The sequence below is a fragment of the Cetorhinus maximus genome, chromosome 9 (genome assembly GCF_964194155.1).
Source record: "Cetorhinus maximus chromosome 9, sCetMax3.hap1.1, whole genome shotgun sequence".
NCBI classification, from domain to species: domain Eukaryota; kingdom Metazoa; phylum Chordata; class Chondrichthyes; order Lamniformes; family Cetorhinidae; genus Cetorhinus; species Cetorhinus maximus.
In genome coordinates, this window is record NC_135887.1 from 66,576,950 (window position 1) to 66,597,403 (window position 20,454).

A 20,454-nucleotide genomic window follows, 5' to 3' on the forward strand; every position below is an offset into this window, starting at 1 on the left:
AAATGGGGATGTTCGCTGATGATTGCGCAATGTTTAACACCATTCATGACGACTCAAGATACTGAAACAATCCATGTCCAATTACAGCATGACCTGGACAATATCCAGGCTTGGGCTGACAAGTGGCAAGTAACATTCGCGCCACACAAGTGCCAGGCATTGACCATCTCCAACAAGAGAGAATCTAACCATTGTCCCTTGACATTCAATGGCATTACCATCACTGAATCCCCCACTATCAACATCCTGGGGGTGACCACAAAATGAGCTGGACTAGCCATATAAATACTGTGGCTACAAGAGCAGGTCAGAGACTAGGAATCCTGCGGTGAGTAACTCACTTCCCGACTCCCTAAAGCCTGTCCACCATCTACAAGGTACAAGTCACGAGTGTGATGGAATACTCCCCACTTACCTGGATGAGTGCAGCTCCAACAACACTCAAGAAGCTTGAAACCATCCAGGACAAAACAGGGTGGGAGAGGGGTGGTGGCAGGGGTTGGGGGTGACTACCAGAGCTCTCCTTATACAGGAGATTATTACCTTGTGTTTCAATCAAATTTGCAGCTGACACCAAGCAGAGACTATCTTCAAATCATGTTCAGTGATGGCTGTTGTGTTAGGAATGGGTCATCACTTCCACAGAAGACATAAATGTGAGGTAATGTGCCTTGAAGCAGAAGATGTGTACATGATAAAGGGGTGCCCATTGGCAAAGGTGGGATTGAGTGTGAAGCTTATGTCGCACAACTGATTGGTGTATCAGGATCAATCACTAGAGCACATTCTCTATGCTGCAACAAGTTATTCTGTGTCACGAGCAAAATATTGCAGATACTGATGATTTGTGTCCCAGACTACTGAGGGAGGCAAGGGAGGAGATTGCAGGGACTCTGACCCAAATTTTTAATTCCTCTCTGGCTACGGGGGAGGTGCCAGAGGACTGGAGAACGGCTAATATGGTTCCGCTATTTAAGAAGGGTTGTAGAGACAAGCCAGGGAGTTACAGGCCAGTGAGTCTCACGTCAGTGGTAGGGAAACTATTGGAGAAAATTCTGAAGGAGAGTATCTATCTCCACTTGGAGAGGCAAGGTTTGATCAGGGATAGTCAGCATGGCTTTGTCAGAAGGAGGTCATGCCTAACAAATTTGATTGAATTTTTTGAGGAGCTGACCAGGTGTGTAGATGAGGGTAGTGCAGTTGATGTCGTTTATATGGATTTCAGCAAAGCCTATGACAAGGTCCCACATGGGAGACTTATAAAGAAGGCAAATGCACATGGAATACAGGGTAATTTGATAAGGTGGGTTCAAAATTGGCTTAGTTGTAGGAGACGGAGGGTGATGACAGAAGGATGCTTTAGTGATTGGAAGCCCGTGTCCAGTGGCGTACCACAGGGATCTGTGCTGGGTCCCCTATTATTCATCATTTATATAAGTGACATAGGTGACTATGTGGGGGGTAGGATTAGTAAGTTTGTGGATGACACAAAGATTGGCCAGGTGGTTAACAGTGAGGTTGAGTGTCTTGGTCTACAGGAAGATATAGAAGGGATGGTCAAATGGGCAGATAAGTGGCAGATGGAATTTAACCCTGAAAAGTGTGAGGTGATACACTTTGGAAGGAGTAATTTGACAAGGAAGTATTCAATGAATGGCATGACACTAGGAAGGTCTGAGGAACAAAGGGACCTTGGCATGTGCGTCCATAGATCTCTGAAGGCATGTTAGTGGGGTGGTGAAAAAGGCATATGGGACACTTGCCTTTATCAATCGAGGCATAGATTACAAAAGTAGGGAGGTCTTGTTGGAGTTGTATAGAACCTTGGTGAGGCCACAGCTGGAGTACTGTGTGTAGTTCTGGTCGCCACATTATAGGAAGGATGTGATTGCACTGGAGAGGGTGCAGAGGAGATAAGTGGCAGATGGAATTTAACCCTGAAAAGTGTGAGGTGATACACTTTGGAAGGAGTAATTTGACAAGGAAGTATTCAATGACACTGGGACGTTCTGAGGAACAAAGGGACCTTGGCGTGTGTGTCCATAGATCTCTGAAGGTGGAGGGGCATGTTAGTGGGGTGGTGAAAAAGGCATATGGGACACTTGCCTTTATCAGTCTAGGCATAGATTACAAAAGTAGGTAGGTCATTTTGGAGTTGTATGGAACCTTAGTGAGGCCACAGCTAGAGTACTGTGTGTAGTTCTGGTCGCCACATTATAGGAAGGATGTGATTGCACTGGAGGGTGTGTAGAGGAGATTCACCAGGATGTTGCCTGGGATGAAACATTTAAGTTAGGAAGAGAGGTTGGATAGACTTGGGTTGTTTTCATTGGAGCAGAGAAGACTGAGGGGCGACCTGATCGAGGTGTACAAGATTGAGGGGCATGGACAGGGTGGATAGGGAGCAGCTGTTCCCCTTAGTTGAAGGGTCAGTCACGAGGGGACACAAGTTCAAGGTGAGGGGCAGGAGGTTCAGGGGGGATGTGAGGAAAAACTTTTTTACCCTGAGGGTGGTAACGGTCTGGAATGCGCTGCCTGGGAGGGTGGTGGAGGCGGGTTGCCTCACATCCTGTAAAAAGTATCTGGATGAGCACTTGGCACGTCATAACATTCAAAGCTATGGGCCAAGTGCTGGTAAATGGGATTAGGTAGGTAGGTCAGGTGTTTCTCATGTGTCGGTGCAGACTCGTCGGAGCCGTAGGGCCTCTTCTGCACTGTGAGATTCTGGAAATCTGAAAAAAGCACACAATGCTGGTCACCAGGTCTGGCAGCATCTGTGGAGAGAGAAACGGTTTATGTTCCTGGTGACATCATTAAACAGCTGAAAGTAATGGATACATGAAATGCTATGGGTCCTGACAACATCCAGGCTATAATACTGAAGACTTATGTTCCAGAAAGGGGTGAAAGGTTATCGGGGGTAGGCAGGAATGTGGGGTTGAGGTTACATTCAGATCAGCCATGATCTTATTGCATGGTGGAGCAGGCTTGAGGGGCTGAGTGGCCTACCCTTGCTCCTATTTCGGATGTTTGTATGCCTTCCTGCTGCCCCCACACCCAACCACGTACAAGCTGTTCCAGTACAGCTACAACACTGGCATCTGCCTAACAATGTGGATAATTGCCCAGGTATCCTTTCTACAACAAACCTGACAAATGCAGTCAGGCCAATTCCTGTCCCAGCAATCTTTTTTTAAATCATTCCCTGGGATATGAGTGTCACTGGATGGGCCTAATTGCCCTTGAGAAGGTGGTGGTGAGCTGCCTTGAACTGCTACAGTCCATGTGGCGATATGGTTCCAAGTCAGGCCTGGTGTGTAGCTTGGAGGGAACTTGAAGGTGGTGCTGTTCCCATATACCCACTGTCTTTGTCTTGCTAGGTGGTGGAGGTCACTGGTTTGGAAGGTGCTATCTAAGAGCCTTGGTGAGTTGCTGCAATACATCTTGTTGATGGTACGCACTGCTGTCACTACATGGATGCTGGAGGGAGTGAAGTTTAAGTCAGTGGATGGGGTGCCAATCAAACAGGCTGATTTGTCCTAGATGAGCCAGTGTTTTTTTTTGTGTTATTGGGCTGCATTCGTGCAGGCAAGTGGAGAGTATGAAATAATAACAAAATGCTGGAAATGCTGAGCAGTCCAGGCAGCACCTGTGGAGATAGAGTTATGAAACGTTGACTCTGTTTCTCTCTCCGCAGATGCTGCCTGACCTGAATATTTCCAGCATTTTCTGTATTTATTTCAGATTTACAGCATCTGCAGAATTGAGTGCTTATTATGTTCAAGTAGAGTGTATTCTGTCATCCTCCTGACTTCTACCTCGTAGATGGTGGACAGGCTTTGGGGACTTGGGAGGTGAGTTACTTGCTGCAGAGTTCCCAGCCTCATATCTGCTGTAGTCACCACGAGATTTGTGTCTGCTCCAGTTCAGTTCCTGATCAATGGTAACACCCAGGACATTGACAATGGCAGACTTGCGGAACCTCAGAATGGTGATTATATTGAATGTCTGAGGAATTGAATTTGCTGTTTCTTGGCAAAGTTGGAAATTGCCTGACACTTGTGTAGCAAGAATGTTATTGGACATGAAACAGGGCAAACCTAGTGCTGTCCAGTTCCTGCTGCATGCAGGCACAGACTGCTTCATTATCTGAGGAGTCGGAAATGGTACAGAGCATTATGCAATCATCAGTAACCATTACCACTTCTGACTTTATGATGGAGATACAGTACTCTGCAGTAATTATGACACCGTGAGACCCTGCCTGCTGGACAGTACCCTGCATTAATTATTACATCATGAGAAAGTGGAGGACGGACTGTGGCATCACACCTGATTGACAACAGCACAGCTCCACATAAAAATGAGGCAGACACAAGAGGAGATGTGAAATGGGTGCAATTCTATTACATTTGTATACATTATATATATATATATATATATATATATATATATATATATGTTCTAAACACACGTGCCACTGTTGTGCTCCTAGATCTCCGTAACTTTCCTAACCTTACTTTGGTTCTTGCCTCCTCTATAGTACTCTGCAGTAATTATTACTTTAAGTCCTTGACTGTTGTATTTTGTTGGTAATGAAGTTACTTAATCATATTGAGTTCTATTGGCTACAAATTTAGTGCTGAGCAAATAACTGTTCTGGTGTCAGCTGTGGCTCAGTTCATAGCACCCTCGCCTTTGAATCAGAGGGTTGTGGGTTCATGTCCCACTCCCGGAAAACCAAGAACTGTGATTGTACTCGAAAGAAGTTGCAATCTGTGACTGTTGGTAACTCGAAAAGAGTTTCCTGCTAATGAGAGTGTGCAGTGTCTGTGACTCATTGGTAAATTAATAAGATGTCTGTCAGCTCCAGATAACTGGGTCACAACATGTGGAATCCCTGACAGATTGCAGAGACTCTCCAATTGACGAGTTTCAACCCTAATGGATACTGAGAGCTCCAAAAGTGAGGAAAATTGCTCCTGTCAGAATAAATGAAGCATTGTTCAGTTGAAAAGCTGGATCTTTCCGTGGAAGAAACTGGTTTTTATTCAGCCCTTTCTCCACGTTGGGCTGGTTTGGGCTCTGACTGACTGGGCATGTTTTGGTTGCTTTGGCCACAGTCTCTTTCAGCCTTTTTCACTCGAACAAGGAATGGTTGCTGCTCCATTTACCTCAAAGAGCTCATGTTAATGCAGAGCATGGCGCAATTTGCCAAGGACTAACACTTTTTTTGAAGCTTAGCGAGAGAGCAGTACAATTTTCCTTAGCTTTCATTCCAGCTACAGATTGTTGACCAGTTCTCCCTTGGACAAAGGTACCTTACAACCTGTGGCTTAATCAAGGGCTACAGATCATGGAAGCAGCTGCTCTCCTTAACCTTTCTACATTGGTTTTAGTGAGCGCCAATGTGGATTTTGGCACATCTTCCTGGGGCAGTACAGAGGGATCTGGGAACAGTGAGATCCGGGAACTGAGCGCAATGTCGGGAACTAGGTGCAAGTGGGAATTCGGTAGTTGATGATGGAGGATCCTCAGCCCCTAACTTTGTCCAACAGGTAGGAGGAGGAGGGCTGCAGGGTGGGTGAGGAGGAGAGCTGCAGGGTGGGTGAGGAGGAGGAGGGCTGCAGGGTGGGTGAGGAGGAGGAGGGCTGCAGGGTGGGTGAGGAGGAGGAGGGCTGCAGGGTGGGTGAGGAGGAGGAGGGCTGCAGGGTGGGTGAGGAGGAGGAGGGCTGCAGGGTGGGTGAGGAGGAGGAGGGCTGCAGGGTGGGTGAGGAGGAGGAGGGCTGCAGGGTGGGTGAGGAGGAGGAGGGCTGCAGGGTGGGTGAGGAGGAGGAGGGCTGCAGGGTGGGTGAGGAGGAGGAGGGCTGCAGGGTGGGTGAGGAGGAGGAGGGCTGCAGGGTGGGTGAGGAGGAGGAGGGCTGCAGGGTGGGTGAGGAGGAGGAGGGCTGCAGGGTGGGTGAGGAGGAGGAGGGCTGCAGGGTGGGTGAGGAGGAGGAGGGCTGCAGGGTGGGTGAGGAGGAGGAGGGCTGCAGGGTGGGTGAGGAGGAGGAGGGCTGCAGGGTGGGTGAGGAGGAGGAGGGCTGCAGGGTGGGTGAGGAGGAGGAGGGCTGCAGGGTGGGTGAGGAGGAGGAGGGCTGCAGGGTGGGTGAGGAGGAGGAGGAGGGCTGCAGGGTGGGTGAGGAGGAGGAGGAGGGCTGCAGGGTGGGTGAGGAGGAGGAGGAGGGCTGCAGGGTGGGTGAGGAGGAGGAGGAGGGCTGCAGGGTGGGTGAGGAGGAGGAGGAGGGCTGCAGGGTGGGTGAGGAGGAGGAGGAGGGCTGCAGGGTGGGTGAGGAGGAGGAGGAGGGCTGCAGGGTGGGTGAGGAGGAGGAGGAGGGCTGCAGGGTGGGTGAGGAGGAGGAGGAGCTGCAGGGTGGGTGAGGAGGAGGAGGGCTGCAGGGTGGGTGAGGAGGAGGAGGGCTGCAGGGTGGGTGAGGAGGAGGAGGGCTGCAGGGTGGGTGAGGAGGAGGAGGGCTGCAGGGTGGGTGAGGAGGAGGAGGGCTGCAGGGTGGGTGAGGAGGAGGAGGGCTGCAGGGTGGGTGAGGAGGAGGAGGGCTGCAGGGTGGGTGAGGAGGAGGAGGGCTGCAGGGTGGGTGAGGAGGAGGAGGGCTGCAGGGTGGGTGAGGAGGAGGAGGACCATGGCGCCTGCATGAAGTTGGAGGGAGTGAAAAGGAATGTGGTAGCGATAGGAGACTGTGTAGTCAAGGGAATAGATACTGTTCTCTATAGCCCCAACCAGGGGCTCCAAAGGTTGTGTTGCCTGCCCAGTGCCAGGGTGAAGGATACCTCACAGCTAGGAGGTGGATCTAGTTATCATGGTCCATATAGGAACCAGCAATATAGATAGAACTAGGAATGATATTCTGCTGAGAGAAGTTGAGGAGTTAGGGCCCAAATTAAAATGTGGAACCTCAAAGGTAATAATCTTTGGATTGTTACCAGAGCCATAATCCAATTGGCATAGGATTAGGTAGATTAGTGAATTAAACGCATGGTTTAGAGTGGTATGGACAGAAGGGGTTTTGATTCATTGAGCACTGGCAGTAGTAGTGGGGGTAGAGGGAGCTATTGCATTGGGATGGGCTCCACTTAAACCAGATTGGGATCAATGTCCTGGCTAATGGTCTAAGTAGGCCTGAGGACAAGGATTTAAACTAAAGTAGGGTGGGTGGTGAGGGTAAAGTTCTGATGAAGAGTGATTTAGAAATCTAAAGTGAAAAGTAGAGACAATAGAAGGGTGTAGCGATTTGGAGAAAGATGAGCAGAGTGGAACAGGAAGGGACAGAGAATCAGCAAATAAAGCCCATGCAAACAATAGTAGTTTCAAAAATTAAAGGCTCTTTATCTGAATGTGAGAAGAAGCCACAAGAACAAAGATGGACTTGTGGTACAGATGGAGAGAAATTGTTTAGATCTGATCACCCTAACAAAGACATAGGCCGAGATTTTCCACGCCCGTCCGCAGGAGTGGAAAATATCACTAAAAGGCCAAAAATCAGTTTGTCATAGTCATGAAACCAACTTGCGATCGTCTGCTCCACCCGTCAATGATGGGCTGCTTTTCCCGCCGCTGCACATCAGCAACATCATTTTAATACATTTCCGTCTCACTATAAGCCCTGTTTGCCAGAATCACCCCCCCACCCCCCACGCTGGATCATAAGGCCACATCGGTGTACAATTTGAACGACATGTTTTACGACAGGATATAAGTGACCTACACTCTACTCAACACTTCAAGGTTAGTTCGCCTACCTTGCCTTGCACAGGAATCGGCTCCAGGCTTTGCAGGCAGCACCACATTTCAGACCAGCGGTAAGGCGGGTGTGGCTTTTAATGAGTGCTGGGTTAGGGCTGCACTGGGGAGGGGGGTAACTGGCCTGAGGCATAGGAAGGGGCTGCAGGGTTAGGGCTGCGCTGTGGAAGGGGGGAAACTGGCCTAAGGCATGGGGAGGGGCTGCAGGGCGGGGCCTGTACTGGGGAAGTGGGGCAAGTGGCCTCAGACAGGAGAAAGGGCTGCAGGGGTAGTCCTGTATGGGAGGTTACGAGTGGGGAAGGTTGCAATCAGGCACATGACTGGGGGGGAGTGTGCAGGGGTGGAGCAGGCACGAGGTTTATGTTGACCTCAAGATGGAGATGGGTGAGGTCCACATGGGCCATAGGCACATCCAATTCAAAATGTTCAGGGGCTAACAAACGGACATGCAACAGAAGCACGACAGGATCAGGGAATACAGGGGGCCAACTATGAGGGAGGGAAACCTGAACATGAAGCTCCTCGGGGACAATGGGAGGGGTTTCCATACTCACACAGGGATGGTCCGAGCTGGTGTGGCAGCGAGAGTTCTGCACCATCACCTTCCAACCTGCAGTGATGGTGCAGTACAAATTTAAACGAGGAGAAGCTCTGCTGTGGGCTCTGCGGGTGGAATGGAGGGCTGATGCATGTACTGGGTGGGGAGGAGGTGGTGGGCTGATTACATTGGCACACAACTGGACTGTGCATTTCCAAATGGGGGGAGAGGCATAGCTGAGACATGCTAGGAACCTTTCACTGACAATGCAGGGAATCAGGGAAGTGAAGCAATAATGCCCATTCATTTGAGACTAATCCCACAAAGTGGCACTAATTGATCTCCTTGTTTTAACCCCTTGTTCGCAGTGTGGAAACTCCCCAGAGTAATTACGAACTCCATAGCAATTGGGCAAATGGACAAGCTCCAGAAGCCTGTTTAGAAAGTTGGTGCTGGACGGTTCACTGAAGAGAAACATCAGGCCCCCCTCAAATAATCTCATTTCCGGAATGAACAGTTACCCAAGGGTGTAGTATTGAGAGTGCAGTGAATGAGGCTCCCGGTCCCTGGGTTGAAAGCAGCACATCCAAGTGGCTGGCCAAAGCAATGTCATAGCAGTCTGTAATGTTTTGGGGGTGGTGGTGGGCTGGGGGGGAACCTTGATACACATGCTGCATTGGTCATTTCAGAGTGGAGTACTCTCGACACGGGGACAAAGCCCTTGAACCCACATTCACTGATGAGCCATTGACACAAAGAGGACCCTTGGAGACGAATGCTCACACTTGTCTCTTTCTCATTGATAACGTAGAGAGGAGACCATCAGGAATCTGGAGGCTGGATTTATCACTGTCAGCCTTATCGCTTACAGAGAGAAGAAGGTGAAGATTGCGATGGAGGTACCTGGATCGCCAACAGGAGGAGCAAGACCCTCAAGACCAAGAGCCCGTAGGGCCTGGAGGGGATGAGGCTCACAAAGGCGTCGTGTGTAGGCAGCTCGCAAAATCCAGGGTCTACAGAACTTGCATGTCTTATCTGCAGATGAGCAAGAGCCAGTGTCGCTGACTGCTACACATATCCAGGGTTCTGGTGACTCACATTTGCCAAATTCCCCAGGAATTGGCACCTCAGGGACTGGGAGGGCATCTATTGCCGGTGGCTGTGAAAGTAATGGCTACACTCAACATCTACGCTGGTGACTTCTTCCAGGGCTCCACTTGGGATCACTGTGGGATCTCTCAAACATCCATGCACAAATACATACATGAGTTCACAGGCGCCCTATTTGCCAAGGCTCACAATTACATCAACATTGACAGAGATCAAGCAAGCCACGATGACAGAGCACTGGGCTTTGCTGAGATTGCTGGATTCCCACAGGTGCACGGTGCCATTGACTTAACTCTTGTGCCTATAAAAACCTCCTGGCTACAGGCACTGCAATACATAAACCAGAAAGGCTCCCACCCACTCAATGTACAGCTGGTCTGCGACCACAAAAAACTGATCCTGCCGGTTTGTGCCAGGTACCCAGGAAGTGTCCAAGATTCATACATTTTGTGTATATCACAGATCCCGGACCTCTTCGAGGGACCACACAAGATCCAGGGCTGGCTCCTCAGTGATAAAGGTTACCCGCAAAGGACATGGCCGATTATGCTCATGCAGCAGCCTCAATCTCCTGCAGAGAGAAGGTACAATGAGGCTCAGGGCGTTAGCTGAACATTGGAGGAGCACACCATAGGGATCCTAAAGATGCAATTCCAATGCCTGGGCAGATCTGGTAGAGCACTCCAGTACACTCCCCAGACAATCTTCCGGATCATCGGGGCTTGCTGCACAGTGCACAGCCTGATGCTGCAAAGGGGAGGAGGACTTGCTCGATGATGAGATGGAGAAGCTGCAAGTCCCCTCCGATGAGGAAGACCTCAAAGGGGATGAGGGTGATGAATTCGAGGAAGACGAAGCTGCAGAGGAAGAGGCCATAGCAAGGGCCAGGCGAGGCGGGCATGCACCTAAGCACCTGATAGCCATCAGGTTCCACCAGGAACATGATGAGTTGCAGTGTGCAACCTCTTAGATGACAGCCCACCAGCATGGGCCAGCATGAGCACCAGCATTGCAATTCCTTTCATTTCACCCATGCACGAGAGTGAATAGTAACACATCAGGCTCACATTTTCCTGAGACTTTGAACGATGGTGAACCCTCAGCAGCATGTGGCCTCGCTGGGGTGCTAACTGGAGGAAGGCAACCTGGCATCGGATGTCAGAAGATGCAGCATCTTCAAGATAAATGAAGCCCAGGCTCATGAGAGGGGATCTCATAGAACCCTATAAAATTCTAACAGGACTAGACAGGGTGGATGCAAGAAGGATGTTCCTGATGGTGGGGGAGTCCAGAACCAGGGGTCACATGCTGAGAATACAAGGTAAACCATTTAGGACTGAGATGAGGAGAAATTTCTTCACCCAGAGAGTGGTGAGCCTGTGGAATTCACTACCACAAAAAGTAGTTGAGGCCAAAACATTGTATGTTTTCAAGAAGGAGTTAGATATAGCTCTTGGAGCGAAAGGGATTAAAGGATATGGGGAGAAAGTGGGAGCAGGCTCTTGAGTTGGATGATCAGCCATGATCATAATGAATGGCGGAGCAGGCTCGAAGGGCCGAATGGCCTACTCCTATTTTCTATGTTTCTATGTTAAGCATCTCTCCAGCATCCCAGTTGCAATGGCAGCCTGCAAAAGCCAGGAGCTGTCCGTCAATCCTCAGTGGTCTTATAGCTGCATACCTTCAATGTAACAAGGCTCCTCAAATAGACCCACCTAAAGCAATGGAATTACAGACTCTGTGTAGCATCAATGGTGAATCAGATAATTCACACTTGGGACAAGGCAGCCAATGATGTTCCGCTAGGAATTCATTTATAGATGACTCAGTTATCTCTGGTGCATTCTTCCAAATCACACTGACATCCGGCACTCTCCGCTAGGGATCCTAGGCTGCATTTATCCTCAGCTTGAAATGGATGCAGACCAACTGAGCATGAAGACGTCAAACACTTGCCTGCCAGGCATTAAAATGCCTCCTCTTGTGACCTCATGACCAGCCCTGGCCCTTGCCAAGTCCAAAATACACATGTCATTGTGAATAAATAACACACTTCAGCTTCAGTACATCCTCGCTCCTACTCCATTGCTCCCCTACACATTGTCTCAAGCAACCATGTTCACTTCCAGATGCCGCCTGCCAGAAATGACCATTTGAAATTAGCATCAGTGACCTCGGCGAGTGCTCAGGTGAGGGAACACAAAGCACTGCATCCCTAGATTGTGATGGGAGCCTTGTCCCCGCAAGATACACAACTACAGGGTGAGAGAGACACAAGGTCGGACGTTCAAGCACCGGGAGAATAATGTGGCTGAGAGGGGCCGAGCTTCGTCACCTTGAGTTGGCAAGGTGCCCCCACTTATTGTTCAGCTTATCAGGTGTACAACGGAAAGTCGAAAATGTGGTTGGCTGACAGCAGTGCACTTGAGCCCTGAGTGTGGGCTCATAGCATGAAAACACTGCCGAGAGACAGGGCACAAATACATCTCTCCTTGTACACGGCACATTCACTTTTCACGAATGCAGATGAGTTAGGAGAACACCTTGATCTCAATCTTACACAGCCAAGAATAAACATGAGATGACCCTGCAAAGCATGTGAACGAGGTTCATTCCACAAGTACACTTAACATTAAGTTTGAGACATCACTGATGTCAAGGATGATGTGCTAAAGGGGCACACACTGCGGTAATATGGAAGCACACTACTTTGGTGAGAGGCCCACGATAGAGACATGTCACTAAGTTGGGGGAGGGACTGTGGCATCACATCACACCTGATTGACTGCAACACAGCTCCGCATAAAAATGAGGCAGACACGAGATGTGAAATGGGTGCGATTCTATTACATTTGTATACATTATATACATGTTATAAACACACGTGCCACTGTTGTGCTCCTAGATCTCCATAACTTTCCTAACCTTACCACTACGTCTTTGGTTCTTGCCTCCTGTATAGCACTCTGCAGTAATTATTACGCTGTGAGACCCTGCCTCCTGTATAGCACTCTGCAGTAATTATTACACTGTGAGACCCTGCCTCCTGTATAGCACTCTGCAGTAATTATTACACTGTGAGACCCTGCCTCCTGTATAGCACTCTGCAGTAATTATTACACTGTGAGACCCTGCCTCCTGTATAGCACTCTGCAGTAATTATTACACTGTGAGACCCTGCCTCCTGTATAGCACTCTGCAGTAATTATTACACTGTGAGACCCTGCCTCCTGTATAGCACTCTGCAGTAATTATTACACTGTGAGACCCTGCCTCCTGTATAGCACTCTGCAGTAATTATTACACTGTGAGACCCTGCCTCCTGTATAGCACTCTGCAGTAATTATTACACTGTGAGACCCTGCCTCCTGTATAGCACTCTGCAGTAATTATTACGCTGTGAGACCCTGCCTCCTGTATAGCATTCTGCAGTAATTATTACGCTGTGAGACCCTGCCTCCTGTATAGCATTCTGCAGTAATTATTACACTGTGAGACCCTGCCTCCTGTATAGCATTCTGCAGTAATTATTACACTGTGAGACCCTGCCTCCTGTATAGCACTCTGCAGTAATTATTACACTGTGAGACCCTGCCTCCTGTATAGCACTCTGCAGTAATTATTACACTGTGAGACCCTGCCTCCTGTATAGCACTCTGCAGTAATTATTACACTGTGAGACCCTGCCTCCTGTATAGCACTCTGCAGTAATTATTACACTGTGAGACCCTGCCTCCTGTATAGCACTCTGCAGTAATTATTACACTGTGAGACCCTGCCTCCTGTATAGCACTCTGCAGTAATTATTACACTGTGAGACCCTGCCTCCTGTATAGCACTCTGCAGTAATTATTACACTGTGAGACCCTGCCTCCTGTATAGCACTCTGCAGTAATTATTACACTGTGAGACCCTGCCTCCTGTATAGCACTCTGCAGTAATTATTACACTGTGAGACCCTGCCTCCTGTATAGCATTCTGCAGTAATTATTACACTGTGAGACCCTGCCTCCTGTATAGCATTCTGCAGTAATTATTACACTGTGAGACCCTGCCTCCTGTATAGCATTCTGCAGTAATTATTACACTGTGAGACCCTGCCTCCTGTATAGCACTCTGCAGTAATTATTACACTGTGAGACCCTGCCTCCTGTATAGCACTCTGCAGTAATTATTACACTGTGAGACCCTGCCTCCTGTATAGCACTCTGCAGTAATTATTACACTGTGAGACCCTGCCTCCTGTATAGCACTCTGCAGTAATTATTACACTGTGAGACCCTGCCTCCTGTATAGCACTCTGCAGTAATTATTACACTGTGAGACCCTGCCTCCTGTATAGCACTCTGCAGTAATTATTACACTGTGAGACCCTGCCTCCTGTATAGCACTCTGCAGTAATTATTACACTGTGAGACCCTGCCTCCTGTATAGCACTCTGCAGTAATTATTACACTGTGAGACCCTGCCTCCTGTATAGCACTCTGCAGTAATTATTACACTGTGAGACCCTGCCTCCTGTATAGCATTCTGCAGTAATTATTACACTGTGAGACCTGCCTCCTGTACAGTACTGTGCAATAAGTATTAAATTTTGTGTTGAAAGTATATCTTTGGAACTTTTTGACTCCTAATATTCGCTATTTGATAGCTAATAATTTTTCTGCTGGTCAGAGTAGAAATTGATCATACTTTATTATTCAAACTTCTTATTGTCAATTAACCGTTGATAATGCTACAATGAATTTGTTCATTTTCTCAGGTTGATTTAGAGGTATTGGATTTCTTGATTCTGCCCAAGTCTGTGTTTGAGCATTAAGCTTGCAGCACTCCTTACCACTTACCTCACTACCAGCTCCTCCATCCACCCCTGGCTTGCCAGTCCCACCTATGTTGGAAACAGCACTTGATGGAAGGATGAAGGGGAGCCAAGGGTGCGGGAGAGACATGTCAGGGGAGTGGAGAGGGGCTGGTGTGGGGGGAGGTGTGTGGGAGTGGAGCTGGGTGGCATCAATGTCTGAGGGTCAGAGCCCAGCAGGCTTTAAAACCGTTATAACAGTGTTAAATGTGTTTTAAATGATATGCATTTTAAGAAGTGTCCTAATTATTTTGATATATTAAAAATAACATACCTGGCATTGAGCTGAACCCAAACCTGAAGGAGTGTGTCCTCAGCTTGCAAAGTCCAAAAGGAGTGTGACTTTACTGGCAATGTGCCAAACTGGGATCCCAGGCTGCTTGTCCAGACAATAGGCCCTGCATACTACATGACAGAAAGATCTGGACCAATGAGTCTGCTTGTACAGCCCTGCTTCATTGTTTTCATTTTTCCTTATATTTGACGTTAATGTTCACTTTTGTCATGTACAGGCTATCTGTAATGATACCCTGTTACAACGTAGTCTGTTCAATATGAAATTGTGTTCAAACACAATGAAAGTGAGTATCTCCACCCTTGCCATGAATTCCTTCCTGCCTCTCCTGTAGCTGTTGATTCCTGACCGGTGATTTGAGTGCCGTGGTTCTCTGATATTTTGGGGGTGGGGTGCAGCACATTCGAGCTGAACATCAAGCTACATTGTCTGGAGGGTGGAGGGTCACTGGTTAATGCTTGCTGGAGAATCCGTGAACAGACGAATCAAATGCATCATGCCCAAAATGAATAGTTTACAGTTGCTGGGAGGTATCTGTGACAGCATGATCTGTAGCCTTCTAAAAGAGAAACTCTCTTCCTCTGCTTACATTTCACCCTTGCTTTATTAATTTTTAGTTTGATGGGGTGTCGGTATCTCATGGTTCATGTGGTTGTGAGTAAGATAAGTGTGGCTCCTTGAGCAGTGAATGTCCGTGTATTCATGTGTTGTATCTGGGAAAGTTTGAGTACTCGACACTCGTCACATTCAGCAGATAGCTCTGTTCCCATTGACTCCACTGTGGTTTTACCAGCCCCCAGCTTGTCACCTCATGGCGCTTCATTGACACTGTATGCTGGACAGATCATGAAAGTCTGAACCACCAAGTGGTGCCAGGTCTCCCAGTGCTGAGCAACCTGACTACAGACAGTGAGCTTATACAAGAATTGAATGGGGTATCACACCGTTCTGCAGCCACCTCACACACCGTACCCTCTTCATGTGAAGAAAAAGTCAAGGAGTAGCATTGCTTGTAGTTTGGGAGTGGGGGTGAACCTGGCAGAGGCAGGAGAACAATGAGGGAGTGATGCACTGAGGAATAGTTAAATCTGAGGTTTGATATGTGTTGGCCCGGTGACATGGCAGCACTGTCTGCCCCAGTCGTGACCTGTTTAGATTTTTTTAGACAACTATTTCTCTGATTCTATTTATGGGCAAAAAGCAGAGATGTAGGACTAGGCACGACTGCTCTTTCAAGGAGCTGGTGCAGACACGACGGGCTGAATGCACTCCTGCATTGTAGTTCCTACAATTGCATCCAAAGTTATCTATGTCCTTCATACGTCAGCAGGAGGACATACATGACCATGTAGCCTTCCGTAAGTTTAAGGGTTAAATTGAATTGCAAGCCTTAAAAGAACTCTGGTATAGAGGGTTAATGTTAAATATGTAAATATATAGTCTACAGCATCAGTGATGTAAAATCCATGACAACAGAGCATGGAGAGAGAGAGTTCTATGAAGAGCCTCGTGCTAAGCCAATAATATATATATAATGCTCAATAAAAGATAAATTTTACCAACAGTCTTGCCTCCAGTATTATCTGAGAGCCCAAATCATGAACAGCCCCCTCTAAGACCCACAATGATTATAACAGATGATGACAATGGAGAACATGACAAAACAAGCAACAAGTGACTGGAAGAAGCAGCAAGAGAAGCGATTTCTAGGCAAGGACAGTGCGGGAAAGTTACCAATGTAACTTCAAAAAGGATGACAGTGAAGGGAAACCATGGAGAAAATCCTGCCTTTACCAGAGTGCTTCCACCATGTGGAAGGCCCGGATCAAGCCGAGATGTGGCAGATCTGGAATTGCAGGTTTACCAGACACAGAACCGCTTCAGGACTAGCAATGAGCAGGCCAGTATCTTACTCTATACTATAGGCAATAGAGCAGATGCAATAATGGTCAGACAGGGCATAAACAAAGTCACGGCGACGTATGAAGAGGTTATCAAAGTATTTGATACTTATTTTAGCCTTTGAAGGAACACATTTTCAAGAGGACAAAGTTCAATAGACATACCCAAAGACCAGGAGAGAGCGTAGATTCCTTCATTAACAATTTATATTGGCTAGCTGAGAATTGTGAAGATGGAGCCCTGGAAGACGAATTAATTTGAGATTGCATTGTCGGTGTCTTAGAGGAAACTTTATCAGATTTTCTACAATCTAGGGAAGATTTGACCCTATTGAAGGCTGTGCAGTTAACAAGGCAGGCAGAAATGAGAAACAAAATCAGATTTATATTTGAGGCGAGAAAGAAATCTCATGGAGCAAAGCGGCTGACGTAGTGCAGTTTGCAGGACATAGAAGTAGCAGCGCACCTAATTCAAAACCGGGAAAGAGTGAAAAAGACACGGCAGCTACCATTATTCAGTGTTTTCATTGTGGCTGGAAAAAGCTGCAGTGGCGTGAAGAGCACCCTGCCAAAACAGAGTGCCATTCCTGCAAGAAGAGAGGCCATTTTAAATCGCTATGCTGCATCAAAAAGCTCCTAACACAAAAGTTAGAGGAGAAACAACTGAGATCATCTAGTATTCAAGAAGTTTACAGATTCTGTGGATTTGACCATACAACTAGTTTACCCAGGTACCCACAGGCAAATGGAAAAGCCAAAAGAGGCCTTCTAACCCTTCTAAAAAATCACAGGATGACATTTATTAGATTATTTTTAGAAAGATACTTTCATTTGATTTTGGATACCAATTTAGCACTATTGAGCTACTGTTCCACACTACTTCAGAATGGTTTGGCCATCATCAGAACTTCTGATGGGAGGAAGACTATGGGCTTCTTCACATGACAACAGAGTATGCTGAGAGTTCTATGTAGAGCCTCGTGCTAAGCCTGTACTTAGTACGGAATAATGTAGTTAGTATAATGTTCAATATTTGTAAAGTTTGCTAACAGCCTTACCTCCAGGATTATCTGAAATTCCAGATTACGAATAACCTCATCTAATACCCATAACGATGATAACAGACTCACTATTTCTGCGCAGGTGCAAGTTCAGTAAGGCACATTATAGCACTAAGTGGAGCTTAAGCTTGGAGGGAGTAGGACTACAGACTGAGAGCTAACATGCTAATTATTAGCAGGCTTCATCTCAGAGCTCAGAATTAGCTGATCAATGATGGTTTTACTTGTTTAGATATATCGAGATTCTGAAAGATCACAAAGTAAAGCTCCTTTGGGATGAGAAAATTGCTGAACATTACTTTGATTATAAAAGGTAAGCATTTTTTTTTAAATTCTCTTAAATAGCATATCAATCGTTAAAGCTCCTTGACATCACTTGCTCCTGTGTTCTTCTCTACTTGCCCCCTCTACCCTCTGTGCTAGACCTCACCAGTTCTCCCCGTGGTGCCTATCCTCAACACTACTAAGCTGAAACATCAAAGTTCAAAAACTACTAAGCAATTAGCGGGGTTAATGGGTAAAGAGAGGGTATAGAAGGGATAAGTAAATGATGAGAGGGTACAGAGGTTAGTGGGTGATCAGCGGGTATAGAGCGGTTAATGAGTGAGTCAAGTATAGAGCAGTTAATGGGGGATGAGGGATTAATGCATGATGAGAGGGAATAGAGGGGTTAATGGGGAATGAGCGGGTATAGAGGGGTTAATGGGGGCTGAGAAGCTTATGGAGGGGTTAATGGGTGAATGATTTACAGAGGAGTTAATGGGTGATTGCTTTACAGAGAGGTTAATGGATGAGTGGCTTATGGAAGGTTTAATAGATGAGTGGTTGATGGAGGGGCTGATGGGTGGGTCGCTTATGGAGGGATTAATGGGTGAGGGGGTAATGGGTGAGTGGTTGATGGGGGTGTGGCTGATGGAAGGGTTAATGGGGGATTGCGAATCATTGTCAAACATTCACTCTGAACAGGAGAATGTTTTTTTTTCAGGCACCAGGGTGGGAAACATGTTGTGTTTTACCCAACATTAAAGGTAAGAAAGTTAATGAATCTCATTAGGAATTCCTGCAATAAGTTTCAAACTCTTATATGAGCCCTCTGTGCCTGTGCAGTCTATCGGTAATGTTGGTCAGACTCCATAACATCCCCTCACTCCTGGTTGGGCTAAATCTGAACTGGAAAATTTCAATGTCACCTCTACTCCTCAGTCCCTTTGATAATGGACACTCCCCTGTAACCCTCACAAGATGCAGCACACTATGGAATCATAGACTGACACAGCACAAAAAGAGGCCTTTCAGCCCTTCCTGCCTTTATCGGCTCTTTGAAACAGCTACCCTGCTGTTTGTCCACAGCCTTGAAATGTTCTTTCCTGCAAATGTTTATCCAATTCCCTTTGGATTCGGAGTCTGATTCGAGCAACCAGTGCAATCCGCATTTACAACAGCTTGCCACATCTAAAATGGTTTCCTCATGTCTCCTCTGGCTCCTTCATCAATCACCCTAAATCTTCGTTCTCTGGTTACTGAACCTTCTGCCACTGAAAGCACACTCTCCTTATTTACTCTCTCAGAGACATTCATGATTTTGAACACCTCTATCAAATCTCTCCTTAACCCTCTCTGCTTGAAGGGGAACAATCCCAGCTTCTCCAATATCCTCATGTCACTGAAGTCCCTCATCCCTGGTATCACCTTAGTACATTTCCAGCATGCCAACTCTGAGGCTGAGACACCGTTCTTAAAGTGTGGTGCTCAGAATTAGCCACACTACTCCAACTGGAATCGAACAGTATTTTATAAAGTTTTGCTTTTGTATGCTAGGTAAACATTTATAGAGCTAAGGATTCTCTTTGCTTCTTTAACAGCCTTCTCAACTACAAAAATTTAAGGTTGTCTCTGTATCTGGACGTCCCTTAAAATTGTACTATTTAGCTTATATTGCCTTAGTGTCAGCCATGGCTCAGTTGGTATCATTCTCATCTGAAACAGAAGTTTGTGGGTTCAAGTATCACTTCTGAGGGAGTGCTGCTCTGTTGGAGATGCTGTCTTTCAGATGAGACGTTAAACCAGGTAAATACCTGCTCTCTCAGGTAGATATGAAAGATTCCATGGCACTATTTCAAAGAAGAATAGGGGAGTTATTTCTGGTGCCCTGACCAACCCCTCAATCAACATCTCAAAAACAGATTATCTGATCGTTATCACGTTCTGTTTGTGGGAGCTTGGTGTGCACAAATTGGTTACCATGTGTTCTACATATTGACTACACTTCAAACTGCTTCATTGCACTTTGAGGTGTCCTGTGGTCATGAAAGTTGCTATATAAATGTAAGCCTTCATACGATAATCTATCACTTCACACTTCACCTCCCACGTGTCTGCCCATTTCACCTTTCCATATCCTCCTGAAGTCTGTAACAATCCTCCTCATTGCTTATGCCTTTCATGCCATTTAAAAACATTGAAATTATTAACTGTATACCCCAGTCCAGATCATTCATATGAGTAGTGGTCCCATTACCAATCCCTGGGGAACAGCACTATATACTTCCTCCAGTCCAGCCCTCACCACAACTCTCTGATTTCTGTCCCTTAGTCACTTTGAGATCCATACAGCTGCTGACTCTTCACTTTAGCTAGCAAATCTGTATGTGATCTTTTGAAAGTGCATATACACAATGTGAACCACACTACCATCAACTCTTTCTGGTAATTCATCAAACAACTTTAACAAGTTAATCAACACAATTTAACTTGAATAAATCCATGTTGACTTTTGTTTACTTTGTCAAATGCCAATTAATTTTTCCCTGAGTTTTGCCTGTGAAAGTTTGCCACCACTGGCATTTAGTGTGATAATGCAGTGTTTATCTCTCTCTCTGTTTTTGGACCTTGGTGT

At 46.9% G+C, this 20,454-nt stretch overlaps 1 protein-coding gene across 1 annotated transcript in view; it reads left to right on the forward strand.

Annotated features, from left to right (window-relative positions):
- The window catches only part of chid1 (chitinase domain containing 1), a 116,109-nt gene that overhangs the window by 83,342 nt on the left and 12,313 nt on the right, over nucleotides 1–20,454 (forward strand). Inside the window, 4 exon segments of the mRNA XM_078549597.1 lie at nucleotides 17,791–17,871; nucleotides 18,544–18,586; nucleotides 19,421–19,516; nucleotides 19,518–19,625. Coding sequence (XP_078405723.1) covers nucleotides 17,791–17,871; nucleotides 18,544–18,586; nucleotides 19,421–19,516; nucleotides 19,518–19,625 — 328 coding nt within the window.